Source organism: Salarias fasciatus, chromosome 23, assembly GCF_902148845.1.
Source record: "Salarias fasciatus chromosome 23, fSalaFa1.1, whole genome shotgun sequence".
NCBI lineage: Eukaryota > Metazoa > Chordata > Actinopteri > Blenniiformes > Blenniidae > Salarias > Salarias fasciatus.
In genome coordinates this window covers 23,454,343-23,469,070 of record NC_043766.1, presented here as the reverse complement: position 1 = coordinate 23,469,070, position 14,728 = coordinate 23,454,343, and the positions used below count along the sequence as shown (strand labels likewise).

At 41.0% G+C, this 14,728-nt stretch overlaps 1 protein-coding gene across 3 annotated transcripts in view; it reads right to left on the bottom strand.

The window, feature by feature from the left end:
- pip5k1ca (phosphatidylinositol-4-phosphate 5-kinase, type I, gamma a) overlaps positions 1-13,288 on the bottom strand; it is a 51,256-nt gene extending 37,968 nt beyond the window's left edge. For all 3 annotated transcript variants that reach the window (XM_030082918.1, XM_030082919.1, XM_030082920.1), the window contains exon 1: positions 12,937-13,288. In XM_030082918.1, the coding sequence (XP_029938778.1) occupies positions 12,937-13,069 (133 nt within the window). In that variant the 5' untranslated portion in view covers positions 13,070-13,288. The remainder of the gene's footprint in view (positions 1-12,936) is intronic.
- Between the last annotated feature and the right edge of the window lie 1,440 nt (positions 13,289-14,728).

The following is a 14,728-nucleotide window of genomic DNA, read 5'->3' as shown; positions in this document are numbered from 1 at the left end:
GGACAAATATTTGGTGAAAAATAATTAGCTGACCAATCATCTGTTGTCATTTTTCATTAGTCAATCAACAGCAAAGTGAACGAAAACGACTTTAAAATTTGATTTGCTGTTTTTTTTTTCTTTGCATGCATATGATTCAAGTCCACAGGGCCAATGACGCAGCTCTGATTCTTATTGTGATGAAAGAGAAAATATATAATTGTTAACAGAGAGGAGGCATGACTCCTAAAACCTGAGAATAAGTTTATATTTTAACTCCTCCCTTTCACCTGTCTGACAGTGAGCAACTGTTTGGTATATTTTATCCCTCGGAACTCGGAAAGTTAAAGATGGATTATATTCAGATTTTCAGGAAATGTCCAAAATGGGACTAGGAACAATGGATTAGATTTTGGGAGCGAGGGTAGGGTGGGGGTCTGTCCGGCAGAGGTCTGTGCTCTCTGAGAGCTTTTCTAGTAGCACTCACCAATGAAATATACCAGTTTATTTATTTTGGCTTGTAAACATGTTAGATAACAGTATCAATCCTTAGAATAACAACATTGGTTCACTGCAGGTTTTAACTCAAACTGGACATTTCCAGGAACTAGGAGAAGAAACAAACACAAGGTGAGAATAAGTCAACAACAAGATATACACACCCCCCCCAAAAAAAAAAAAAAAAACTATTCCAGAGCCGTACAACATAAATCATATCTAGTTTTATCCTTTTATGTCTTTTAAGAGCTAAAATGCACTCTGACACCCTCTGAGTGTTGTTATTGACAGCAGTCTGGCAGCAAAGCTGGCCAAATCACGGTCACTATTACTTTACTATCGCTAATCCCAATCCCTCCAGGTTACCAGACCAACTGTCTGGATTATCAGGATAAAATTGCACTAATGCAAGGACAGGTGGAAGTCAAGAGACCGTCTGTTTTTCTGGGTTACTGGATCGGTCTCTGCTCTGTCAACATCCAAGCGCTTGACTATGAAGTTCAAGCTCTGTTGCATCAGTCACTGATTATTGCTGGTTGGGCTGCATTTATACAGACAGACATTTTTTCTCACATTTTTCTCCCGCTGACAGGTTGACGGAGCAAACATCATTAAAACAATTCACAAGCAAATATTCAGCATTCCCTCCCACCACTCGTGCCCATACCGATTGATTCAATGCTCAAACTGACAATTAAAAGAGGCACGGATGATAAACTCAACAGCTACTGACAGCAGCTAATGACTCCAAACTCAGAGGAGAGAGCAGCAGTCACTTCTCATTTTTACACTTTGGATTCGACACATAGAACAGGTGGATCATAAAATGTATTTTTTTTCTCTAGGAGAGGCCGGAAAGCTGTTCAGACATTGATATACGTATAAATTCATGGTGACGGATGCAGACAGAGTCGTCTTTATTAAAGGAGGGACAGGGTTGTTTTACTGAGTCTACAATGACTGAGGCACATAGCTAAACATATCACAGGTATAAACACACGTAAGCACATGCATACATCAGCCAAAGTCAATACAACAAGCTATCCCAGCAGTCAGCTATGCAGACGTCAGCCTGTCAGTCTGTAGGAGTGCGATGCCTGCACACAGCATGAGTCAATATGTAAACTGAGTCAGCACAAAGGCAAGGCGAAAGTTGTAATATTTATGTGTATCTATTTCTTTTTGGGACCTTTATGAGTGCTAGTGTTTGTGCGGTCTTAAAAACATGATGAATGTCTAAGTGATATATCAGGAGAGTCTGTGTAATGTGCTCCTGCGGGGAGGTCTCGCCACTCCTACAGAAACAGACAGGGCTGAGTTGTAGTGCCGTGTTCTCAGGGCAAGGCTAAAAACAGCTCGATCCTGCCGGCAAAACGACACACCACCACACACACACTCTTATGCAATTTAAGTATTTCAGTATGTTTTTCATTACTGAGCTCACAAATCAGAACAGAGTTCCTGATCCTTGCTTATCCTCAAAATAGTGCAAATTGTCCAAAAAAAGTGGCCCTTTTATGGAGATGAAAGGAGAGTAGGCCTTCTGATCTTCAACTAAATGTTTAATTAGTGAAAAAATTAGGAAATCAGGTACAAACAAACCTTACCAGAATATGCCCCAACTCATTAAAAATAAAAGTCTATGTGTGAAAATAAAGGCGATTAAAATAAATAAACAGCAATCTCTTCTTTGTTCAAAAAATGAAGAACTAACTAATCATTAGCTACACTGACCACATGCCTACAAGTTCTTGAGTCTCTGAGTGGGATTCTTCTTTCTTTCTTTCTGCCCTGAGGTTCAAAAAAAAAAAAAAAAAAACTAAGTCATAATAGTTATCTTTTGAGTTGGTAAATAAAACAAACACACCCAGTTGGGAAGCTGCTGGAACGTTTGTTCTCCAAATTAAGTACAAGACAATGATTATGCACCATCTATTTTATTTGTGTAAAGTACAAGTCGATACTGTTATTGGAGGCTGAGCTGTCTTCCCACTTGTTCAGGGGAATTACTCACTATTAGGGCTGTCAAAATCAGCGCGATAAAAACGAGTTAATTCAAATTCCTAACGACGGCACTAATTTATTTGACGCGCGATTAACTCGTGCCCCTCGTCTTGCACCGTAGTTTGGGAAACAGAGGTACGTGATGTGATACTGCATACTCCTGTACAGTAGGTGGCTGTTTGTGATCCACCAAAACAAAAGAAGAAGGAGAAGCAGTTTGTAGGTGAAGTAGAGGTGGGGACTCCCACCGTGAGCTCTGTGATCAGGGTCATATGACTGTTCTACTGTAAGTTACATGCACATACATTTTGAGTAAGTGTAAGTATAAAACATAATAAAGAAAACACACTTTGTTGTTTGAAAATGATTCAGTTTATCAACAGGAGCTTCTTTCTGAGTTGCCATAAGACAGCGGTGGATTATGCAAAATGTAACACTTGTGAGCTCAGTGGCTTTAGCGAATCGCTGTATTTCTGAGTTTAGTTCAAGTCTGAATTTTTTAGACACTGTGGCAGCTAGTTATTTAGTCAATGTTTACCAACACTGCTGTGTTTACAGTTCAGTCCTTCTTAAAACACTGAGGACAGATTGTACTCTGAATTTACTGGACTACATGGCCCTGGACTATAGCTGGCTGGCTTGGTACCTCAATGGAATTTAGAGAACAGTACATGGAAATCATGAAATCATGAAAGGAATTACAACAAAAATGCTGATTTCTTATTAAGTTTCAAATAAAATCCATTCACCACAGCACTGTCTTAAGGTATAGTATGTAGACTGCAAGACTCTTGTGAGGCATCCAAATTTGCTACTTGTCAAGTGTAAAAGACGTTCATTTATGATGAATACAGGTAAGCTCACCTTCTGTTAATTTTAGTTCAAACATTTGTCTAGATTGCTTATTTGCAATATCTGAGCGGGAGTGCCAGGTTTCTCTGTGTGCATCAGCCTCACATCTACATGTGAGGTATTTTTGGGCATAAGCACAGTTAAATAAGACGATCAGCGTATAGACTACTCCAAGATAATGAAAATCTTCATAGCCCTGCCTTTTTCCCCTTCACACTGAACACTGATCTGGAGCCAACCAGAAACACAATACAGAGGCAAACATAAGCAAAATCAAAAACCACTGAAATCAACCAAATCTTGTCAATTCTAGCCCCAAATACATAAATAATAAGGTAACAATGAGCTGGACTCCCTCAGCTGCACTGTTATTGCTGAAAGCTGTATCTTCAATGGCGGTGGTGGTGACTCAGTAGAAACTAATCTGCTCTCACCAAAGAAAGGACACAGTTGCACAGCAGAGCTGGTCAATGTTTATCCCATCAGTCTCAAGCCTGCCATAAACACTCCATACAGGCACTTGCCAATTTTATGCTGATTTATGGAAATGCCTGTGAAAGTAAATCTGACAAAACAATACAACAATACTGTCTGACTATTACCAGGTAATTCTGCACTCGTGTTTCAGAGGCAGGTTCGTGTTGACATAAACGGTTTATTTGAAAACCTTTTCAAAACTCTGCTTGATCTTTTACCAGCTCATCATCATTACAGAAGGTGCAGATTGCCTGAGGGATGAGGGTCGAAAAGAGTCTATGACAATTTCCCCCCACGAGACAAAGCTAATGAATCTGAGGAAGTCTAATGTTCAGTTCAAAACAGAATCTGAGTAGCAGGACGCCCCGAAGCTGACCGAAACAGGAAAATGCCGCGTAGTTTATGTCAACTCTGTTTTCTGCCTCCGCGGTAAAATCACCATCACAAGAGAACTGATGAACCAAGCTCAGGCCATAACTGCCAACGAGGCTCATGCTTTTTAATGAATGAACACATTTTCTCACAGCTAAGACTCTATTAAACTTGCATTTACCCTGCAGCATCTTTCTTCTTGGCTGGCAAGGCTCTGCTTGCCATTCACTTTGAGAGGACTACGGCATAACATAGCTGACAGATTAAAATCATTGACTTTTCCTCATTTGGTCAAAAGAGAGAGAAGAACACAACCCAGTGAATTTATCACGAAGGAAACAGGGTGGTTACGAGTGACTAGTGCTGGACAGTCACTCAGTAAAATATATTTTTTTAAACAATTTATAGGGGATACATATTTAATTTAAAGGTTCAGGGCGTTTTTTTTTTTTTTTTTTTTTTTTTTGGGGGGGGGGGGGGGGTGTTAAGTCTTTCCCGGCTTTAATTCCCTGGAGTCCACTAACCTATAGCAAGAAAAGTTATGAAGGTCGCCTCGGATTATAGAAAAATATTAAATGCATTAGGCAGTTTCCCAGGTCTGCCATATTCTTTTATTATGCTTTACTGTGACATGTGTAAAAGTGTAAATACCTTACAAAATAAGTTTTTTTTTAATTCAGTACTCCTCATCTTCTGTCCAGTAACTTTGATTGTTTTGCTTTCATTTCATTGTCAGTGTAACAAGAACAAACAAACACACTAAGCTGCTTCATGTCTGCACCACACTGGCCAATGTGACCTCAGGTATCTGGAAACTAGAGCACCTTCATAAAAACTCACACCCATAGAAAAAACGTGCAATCTACAGAATGAGCCTCAAGCCTATCGTCAAACCAGGGATACTGTCACAGTAAGGCTTAAGTGCTGAACACTACACCACCATGCAGCTCTGATAATCCATCACTTCATGATTGCATTGGATAACTATTTCAAAATAAAAAAAAATGTTTCATATGTTTAAAGCTGATGTTTGGAATTCTACTGCTAATTTTTTTAGGGCATTCAGCTCAGGATTTGCTGAAATGTAGAGAACAAACATTTATCAAAGGATGAACTTGTAAAGACATAAAAGGCACCGGCTGAGCGCTTTCTGTAATCATCACTAATTAAATGAGGGAGATTCAGATAGGTTTGGCAACTTCCTGATCCACTCATACTACGCACATGCTCCAGGTGCTGCTTATGAAATAATAATAGCCTGCACAGTGGGCAGAGTAACTCTCCTAATTGAAAACAGCAGGTCTCTGCCTTATTTCCCCTCAGAGGGAAACCGCAGCATGGCACACTGCAGCCGAGTAATTGTGAAACTGAGCCCGGGCTTCTTTCAGCCGCTTCTACAACTGCATAGCCACCACAACAGAAAAATAATCCAGCCTGAATTTTTCATGTCTTTCTCCGCTGTGTCCGACTATTTGCTTCCATAAAACAGATATTACTCCGAAAATTAAATTTCTCAGCCAAGCACACACAGTCAACACAATGCTCTCCTGCCCCACTGTAGTGTCCGTTTAAGACAGCTACTGTAGCATACATCCCCCATTTTCGCGGAGAATTCAGCAGTACGGTCAGAGGCAACTGAACTGCGTCATCATCTGCGTGAAATATGACATCAAATCACCTGGCAGAGGGTCAAAATCCTTAGCGAAGCCACAACAGCTTATGAAGAGATTTCTGCACGCAAGGTTATAAAGACAGACAGATACAAGGACAGAGGGAGACCTTGCTGAAAGAATAAGGAGGCAGATGGATGTAAATTTCACAGGCGGAGGCAAACTACGCTTTGTGCCTTCGTCAGCAATTCTGACGGGCCATGCCTGAAGGAGAGTGCAGAGAAAAGCAGGGGAGGGGGTGGAGGGGGACTGATGGATTGTGACAAATGAGTGACTTGACACAGGCAATCACTCACGGAGGAGGAGAGACAATGAGCTGTGCCTCTCTGAGGGCTAAGGACAGAAAAAGAAATTAACGTATGGGAAGGAACCATGAAAGGGAAAAGGGGAAAGGATACTAATAAGTGGAGGGAAGTGAAGGAGAGAACAAGGAAAGGAAAGGAAAGATTAAAGCTGTCGTGATGACAGAAGTCTAAGGGGACAAATTATAACTGAGGATGAGAGGCTTTGAATGGGACTAAATGCTCAGACAGCTATTTAACAGCCAGCTGTGGCACCCACACAATGTTGCATTCACACATTCAGAGCAGCTATACAACATAACCTGCAATTACACACAGGCAGGATCCAGGGTTACCAATGTTCTCACCGTGGCTTCTTTGACTTGATGGACAATCTTTAGGAGGAACAAGTTAAACCTCTGTAGCTGACACACTAGTTCATTCCTATTAAAGTCGTCTGATCAGTCTCCAGTATTCCTGGCCAGGATATTCACAAAAAATACACCACAGTCCCTGGGTTACACTGTTTCACTGTCAGACCCATTCATACAAACCCGTTTGAACAGAATTGTCTTTAATGGACTTTTCTTTGTAGATCTTTCACTAACAGATGCCGCATGGGACTCACGGTGTGATTCACCCTGCTACCGGGCCTATCGCAAAAAAAATATATCTTCGCCTAGAAATCTCTCCATAACGTTTATTTAACAGCCTGCATTTCTACGGAAATATGCCATTTTTTTTCATTATGTATTTGGTTGTATGCCTTTACCTAGACTGTGAGACACCCAGGGTAAAAATCCCAGTTTTAGCAAGAAGGGCATCTGGTGGTAAATCAAGCCAAGTCTACAGTGCAAGATTCAATTACTTGCTTTGGTGATCCCTGCAAATAGGAGCAGCTGCATGCACTTTTTTTTTTAAGGCATAGAAATGAATGGAAAACTTGGACATGGTCATGTATTTTACCTCCTTCCATTCTGTCATTTTCTGATTATTTTCTTCTGGTGGTTCACGTTTGTGGCTCACTGCAACAGTCACACCATGTTGTAGTAAGAGCAAATTAGCGATTTCTGACGATTTGAAAAGATGATATCAGGCTGTTCGTGGTCACTCAGAGGCCCTCTGCACAGCCCTCCGACTGCACCGTCTGGTTTCATACTTTAAACTTAGCTGTTTTTTTAAGAATATTCTCATAGCACTTTTATCTTACACTTGGGTTGGGCGGCATGGCCCAAAATACCTTAATACCTCAATATGTTTTCTCGAAATAGCAATATAGGATATAAACTCAATATTTTTTCTCACAGTTTTACCAAAAGTACAATTCTACAATACACAGAAAATATTACTAACCATCAGCTGCACAAAATATTAATTCTGTCCAAAATAAAGTCTGTCCACATCACATGGGATTAAGGATCACTTATTTGTGCAGCACAAGGGGTAGATCACTCCCATCACCAAAAAAAAAAACAAAAGAAAACAAAAAACACCACACCTCCCCTTCAGCTCTTATGTCATTTCTGTTCATGCTTAGGCATCACTGGGCGGGGTGTGGTCGAGGGTTCAGGGATGGTGGAGAGGCGATTGGGGCGGATGGTCGCTGTACTGCTGAGGTGAACAGGTACGGCTGCTCCTCTGCCGGCTGCGCCCCAGCGTGGCATGACTCTATTCCAGCCACATGACTGGCTCAGTGCGGAGCGGCTCTCGTCATTGGCTGTCAAACCATGAATGAACGCAATCTATTGAAGCATCCATCAACCATGTTTCATATTTCTATCAAGGAACAGTTATTTTGTGACACTATATGTCTATCATTTGATCTCCCATTCCCATACTGTGATCATATAATGCCAATGTAATATATTGCTGCATAGACAGACGAATGTCACTGTTTTCCCGCTTCTATAATGCTTAGAGTCAATTCTAACATATTAGAGAGCATGCAGACACACAAAAACACAGCTTACATGATAGCATGTCACCAACAACAGACTCCATTACGTTTTATTGAGGTATAGACATCATGTCTCACGACTTTCTAAGCATATGTCAAGTCACTCAGGATACCAGCAACTGTCCGAAACACTTCAACCTGAATAAATCGTATCCGGCGGAGCAGACCTTCGCGCAGTCCTGTATTTGTTTGAAACCAGTCAGTTGCGTAAGGCCTGTGTAAAGCCCATGGGTTTCACTGCGTGTGAGGCAACTCCTGACTGAGCAGGCGAGATCCTGTGAAATTACAGCAGTATGGGGTGAATGACATACAGTCAGCAAGCAAAAAAAATAAAAAATAAAAAATAAAAAATAAAAAAGCACATATGCAACCAAAAGCACCTGGCTGCCATTTTTCCTCTTTTCATACAGTTAAGCTTGACAGGTTATCATCCCAAGACAGCTCCTTTGATTCATGAGTCTGTTGTGGAGGCATCAAGCTTCTGTCCAAGTCAGCACTTCTCCTACCAGTGAAAATGGAAATCCCACAAACTGTGATGTACAGTGCAGATGTGTAGTAATCACAAAATAACTCACAGTTCGATGAGTCTGTCCACTAAGCTACTGCCACTCATAACTTTTAATTATATACATATATGTATCTATAATGTGAAGCTCAGTGACGTACTACTGTTAATAAGTAATAGTCAAATGTAAGCTAATGATGGTATCATTAGATCAATGGAGATCAACCCAGGTCCAGAAAGTCCCTGTCCAGCTTCAGGCATTCAAACATAAATGGATCTATTGATCAAGAAAGACCAAAAAGGAGTGATGCGGCAGGGAGAGACCTAAAGCATGCCCGATACAGCCGTCAAGGAGTGGGGTGAGATGCCTCTGATTTGCAGGTCACTTATACACTGGGGAGGATTAAGGTAGTCTCGAGCAGAGCAGCTTTCTCTGAATCCCCCCAACCCCGCGTGCACGCGCGCACACGCACGCACTCACGCACTCACACCCCACTGGAATTACTGTAACAGCCTTCAACTGGAACAAATATTACAGAAAAGTATTTGACCAGACTTTATCTAAACCAAGACACATCAGCAGCAAAAACAACCCCCATTTTCTATAAGCAGAACACACTCCTGCAAATCAAGCAGATGACTACAAACAAATTCAATGAAAAACAGTGATCCAGCAGCAGCATCAAATCTAGTAGCAGCAATGCAACAGCAGCTCAATGAACACGTCACCTTTACAGGACCCTCTTCCTTGTGTTCCTGGTAGGGAAACCTTTTTTGAGGCTGGCAAAGTGTAGTTATCTGAGAACATCACTCCCGATGGTCCATCAGAGACAGGTGATTCATTCTGTTTTTACCTATTGTGGATCTTAGTTTAATTTTCACAAGCCCAAGTTCTGAGAATGAGAGCTCCTCGCTGGAATTGGTAACAGGTAAAGTCAAACAGAGTCTCAGGACTACGTCAACATTTGGAAAAACCAACCGTGGTCTCATTCCTCTCACAAGATTCAGCAGTGACTCCGTTGAGGTGTTCTCCTAGAAGAATTCTCTGAATTGTGATTTCCAACCTTTTTCTTGAGGGAACCCAAATTTTTATCATTATTAACTGAGGTGACCAACCCCCCCCCCCCCCCCCCCCCCCCCCCCCCCCACACCCGAGCAATTCTGAGAAAATCTGAGAGAATCTCAAGACACACAATGTGAAAGACCGTTTCTTTATTATTTTCTGTAACGATGAGTTGACACCCCCCTTAAAATCAAATAGGGCTCCAGTATCCAGCATGTTTTCGTTCTCTTCCTGCTTCAACACACCTGAATCTAATGATTCTGTCATCGCCAAGCACCTAACAAAACCTAGTGATGAGCCTGTCATTGCATTCAGGTGTGCTGGATAGGGGCTCTCCAGGAGCAGGACTGGGCACTCCTGATCGAGATCACCTGGATATTTACTCTGAGATCAGCTGCTTCTGAACGGAGCTCTTGTTGAGAGAAGGAAATGTTAAAAAATCCATCTTTTGCAGACTTATATGTAAGCTTCCAGCCCATAAAAAAACCCTGATGATTATTGTTTTGAAACCACTGGCTTAACTTGGATAACTTCACTTTTTAATTATTTAATCATGTAACAAACATTCAAAAGAAAACTCTTGTTACTTTTCATATAAGAAAATGACAGCATGTTTAATGAACAAACATTGATTTAAAATGCTGCAATAAGAGCACTGAGCAACCAGCAGGAGAAATCACATCACACAGAATCTAAAATATTTCTTTTAACTTATAAATATCTTAACATCCAGGCGCCATCATAGCTTATAGAGCGACCAGTAACATTATGGCTCCAGCAGAACACTTCGTTCTCAGAGGGCTGCTTACTGGAGCTTCCTAGGTTTTGTAAAAGAAATTACTGCTGCATTTACCTCTAGACAAGTCAAATTCAAAATTCAAAGCAAATGAAAGCAAAAATCTTTCAAAAGGGACGGGTGATGGACTGGCAAGCTGTGCAGGGTGTAACCTGCCTTTGCTCATAAGTAGCTGGGATTGGCTGCTGCACCCCACAACTATTCACAGGAGAAGCGTCACAGAAAATAAATGAATGTACTTCCGACACATGGGTGCAACAAACTCATATTCAAATACAAAATCAGTCCTGACTAACAGGTTAAGAACAGATTATAAGTGGGCCTGATATTCTCATATGAAAAAAAGCTGATTTAACAAATCCAACAGATTTAAGCTAATGCAGGCAATCTGCCTTGACTTGATCACAGTGTGTTTGTCTATGTGTATGTGTTTACTTTAATATCTCAATGCCCTGTTCACTGTGGTGTAAATGTTGACAATTGATCATAACAAGCCATCATTGCAAACGAAAAGCTCCAATAGTTCTTTTCCATTCATAAAGCAAACGGTTCATCAAGTCAGATTTTCAAAAAGAGATCTAAATAACAATTAACTTGCTTTGCAAACAAACTTCAATAACACAAATTAAACAGACATCTGGGTAAGCCTGCATTTACTGCACCATCCCCTGAGCAGCGACTCAGTATAACCGCCTAGTCTCTTATCACTTAACCCATACTCACAGAACAAATGAAGCCTTTAACAATGAGCCACAATGCAGCGGCTCAACAGTCGACGCAATAACTTAACTGTGAAAGGTAAGGCTGTTCAAACTTCAGAAAGTCACTACTGTTCACTTTCACTGCTCATAAACTGGACCAGATTCAAAAAACTGGTTGCCACAATCATGAAATCATTCTTTGAAGCCAACATGAAAACCCAGTCATTCAGTCCCTCCCATCATTCATATGTAGGTGTTGATTGATTACGGTCAGTGGGCCCTATAACCAGAAAGCACTAGATGCCACAGCCATGTGAGAAGCCCCTGCAGCTACATTTGAGACAATGATAAATCTACACTGAGGTGACTCAGAAAACTACAAAAATCTGTAGTAAAAATTCAAATACAATACAGCTTGTTCATAATACAAATGTTTTACACTGACATGTTTAAAAATCTGGTCATCTCAAATAGATGGGCCATGGTCAGGTGGTTAACAGGGGTTAAGCGCTGTTGCCTTACAGCAGACTGGGATTTAATTTCACAATGCTGCCTTTTAATCTGCGGTTTGCATGATCTACGTGTGCCTAGGTGGGTTTTCAATGGTTTTTGCACAGTATTCAAAGACATGAGAGTCACGGCTAGTTGGTGACTTTAAATTGTTAGGGAGTGATGAACTGGTGCATGCTGCCTTTTCCCCCAATGTCAGAGAGGATAGCCTCTAGCTCCTGCAACCCTAAAGAAGCATGCAGCAGGTACTGAAGATGCATGAAAAAAACTAATGAATGCATGGATTTTAAACATTTAAATACAGAAGCTAAATGTAAAGTACATAAGATGACCTCAGACAATTTTAACACAGCTTTTGACTTATGTCTAGTAAACTGCAGCTTTAGTCGATTCATGTAACATTTTTAATATTTTGACAAGTAATTTGTTAAAATAACATAAAATAACACAGCAGGAACGTCAAGGGGGCATATTTAAAGCTATGGAGGCTGAATTACATTTAACTGAATTTATTTCGGAGACTTGGTGTTTAATCAATCTGCTCTTTTGTCGTGTAATATCTAAACAGAACATGTCAGTGTGACTAAAATCAATTTTACTATGTCATCTGCTTATCATTTACAAAATAAACACCATTAAAATAAATAAAATGACAAATATCGTGTAATGTTCAAATATCTGGTGTTTCAGTCATAGTATGGCTGCAGATTATTTAACTCGCCTTGTTATTGCTGAAATCTGTATTTAGCAGCATATATCACGACAGTGGATGATGAAAATGATGGATTATGCTCACGTTTTCATATTTTACTACTGACTGTTGAAGACAGGTGGTCATGGGCGGGTGTTTAAGGCTTGGGATTTGTGAAATACAAAGATTTTTCTTCTTCAAAACATTAATGTCTGTAATTCTGACTGCATAATTTGAGATATTATCAGTTATGTTGTGCAATGTGTCAGATTGCCCTTTTTCTGGGCTTGATATCCTCGGCTTTCCGACGGCTAAGGACTGCACGAATGTGAACGTACACGAGGAGAAAATAACCATGAACACATGCAGGATGTGTTTAATCTAACTTGGAATAAATCCTCATATTTTATCATCTCATATCGCTACTAGCTTAGCTGAAGGGTCCCTTGCTAGCCGAGATGAGTCGGGACTTTCTGCTCACGGCAGCCGCAGAAACGCTGCTGGAGATGGATGATGTGGTTCGGTTGACAATGAAATGGACAATAAACACGGAGTAACGGGATTAAAAGGCAAAAAGTACCCATGTCCCCGGCGTCCATCCCGTAGCTGACTCCCACCACCGTGTCCCCATCATCGGATGCTGCGGCCCCGGACAGCGGGCTCCCTTCCCTGGCCTCCGACAGCCCGACCGCTCCCTCGGCTGCTGGCTCCATTCTGCTTCCCGGAGGAAAAACAGGCAAAGCCGTCCGAGCGAAAGACCCACGGCGACGGCACGACTCCGGCGGAAGGGAGGGGGGGCTTTCGTGCGATGTGCAACAGAAATCAAGCGGAGGAACGAGTGATGGTTATCCGCGACGGTGCCTTCATCTGTGCGGTGAGTCCTGACGACGGGCGGCTGGCAGTCCGCTCCTCCCTGCTCCACCGCACTGCACTTGCTGCTGCCACCGAGCCACTGCTGCCTGGTTTTGTGCTGTCGGCCGGCTGCTGTGGCGCCCCCTGCAGGATGCAGAGAGAACAGCAGCCCGGAACTCGTCCTGCTGGGAGCTTCGTGGACCAACAGGTCCGTCCGTACACCTGTGTGGTGTAGTGGTTAGCTCGTCAACCCTGGTTCGTGTCTGGGTTTGAGTGTAGGTTTTCTTTGGATCCTGCAGTTTCCTTCCACTGTCCAAAAATACACCGACTTTAAAATGCGCATTAGTATGACAGCAAGTGTGTTTCATTGTCTGTGTCCTCTTCAGTGTGCGTCCCAACTTCATCCAGTCATCTGTGATCATACACAGTCAGTCCTCAACAGGCCTGAGATTAATAAAAATATAAGAAGATGGATGAATAGTGACACCAAGCGTTTTGAAATGAGGACAGCACACGATAACTGAGCCTTCAGCCTTTCATACTGTTAAAATTGTAGCTTTGCAATGGAAGGCTTTAATGGAGACATCTTCACACTGTGGGCAGTAAGGATTTTTCAGTTTATAAATAGAGACAGACACTAGGAACTGAAGCTTGACCAACATGGCTATGATGCATTATTATTATTATAATCAGGTAATATAAAATAAAACTCGTATTAATTGCTCATTTGCCCCCCACCCCCACCCCACCCCCCCCCACCCCAAAAAAAAAAAAAAAAAAAAGAAAGAAAGAAAGAAAGAAAAAGAAAAAATATTTTGGGATATCAATCAGATTATTTTAAAAGAAAATAATTAACTAAAGAAACCACGGGTTTTACAAATTAATTTTAAATCACAATGTATTCGAATTCAAAAGACAATTTTAGTGCATTGATCCAAAATGCATAATTAAATAGGCTAGAAAATAGAATATATTATGTGCCAAATATGTCAATTATATTTTCATGATAGAAAACAAAGAGGGTTCATAAGAGAGAGTAAAGTGATATTTAAAAAAAAAAAAAAATCGACGTACACTTTATGTGTCTGATGGATCAGAGATCTGAACTCAATACACTTTCTCAGTGTACTGAATTTTGTGGTTAAATGTTCAGTCTATTTATATTTTTAGGTGTCTACCACCTCCTACTGGTCATATCCTCCTGTATCTGCTATGATAGTCTGCACCTGATATTTGAATTTGAATGTGCTTTTTGATCATTCTTTTTTGAAAGGCATGCAGTAAAATAAACACCATGTTCTCATTCATACAAATTTTAAATGTTTTGATGTCAAAGCATTTTGCTGTTAATTTTGAGTCCCTTATACTGTGTAGCCTATGCTCGACCATCTTAGATGATTTACATTATGATGTCTGTGTCCAGATCCAGGATGTTATTTTTACATTTCGTAACACAACATTTATGCCCAAAAGCTGAGATTATGTCATGGATCGGACATTTCATTGGAGGGCATTGGCCA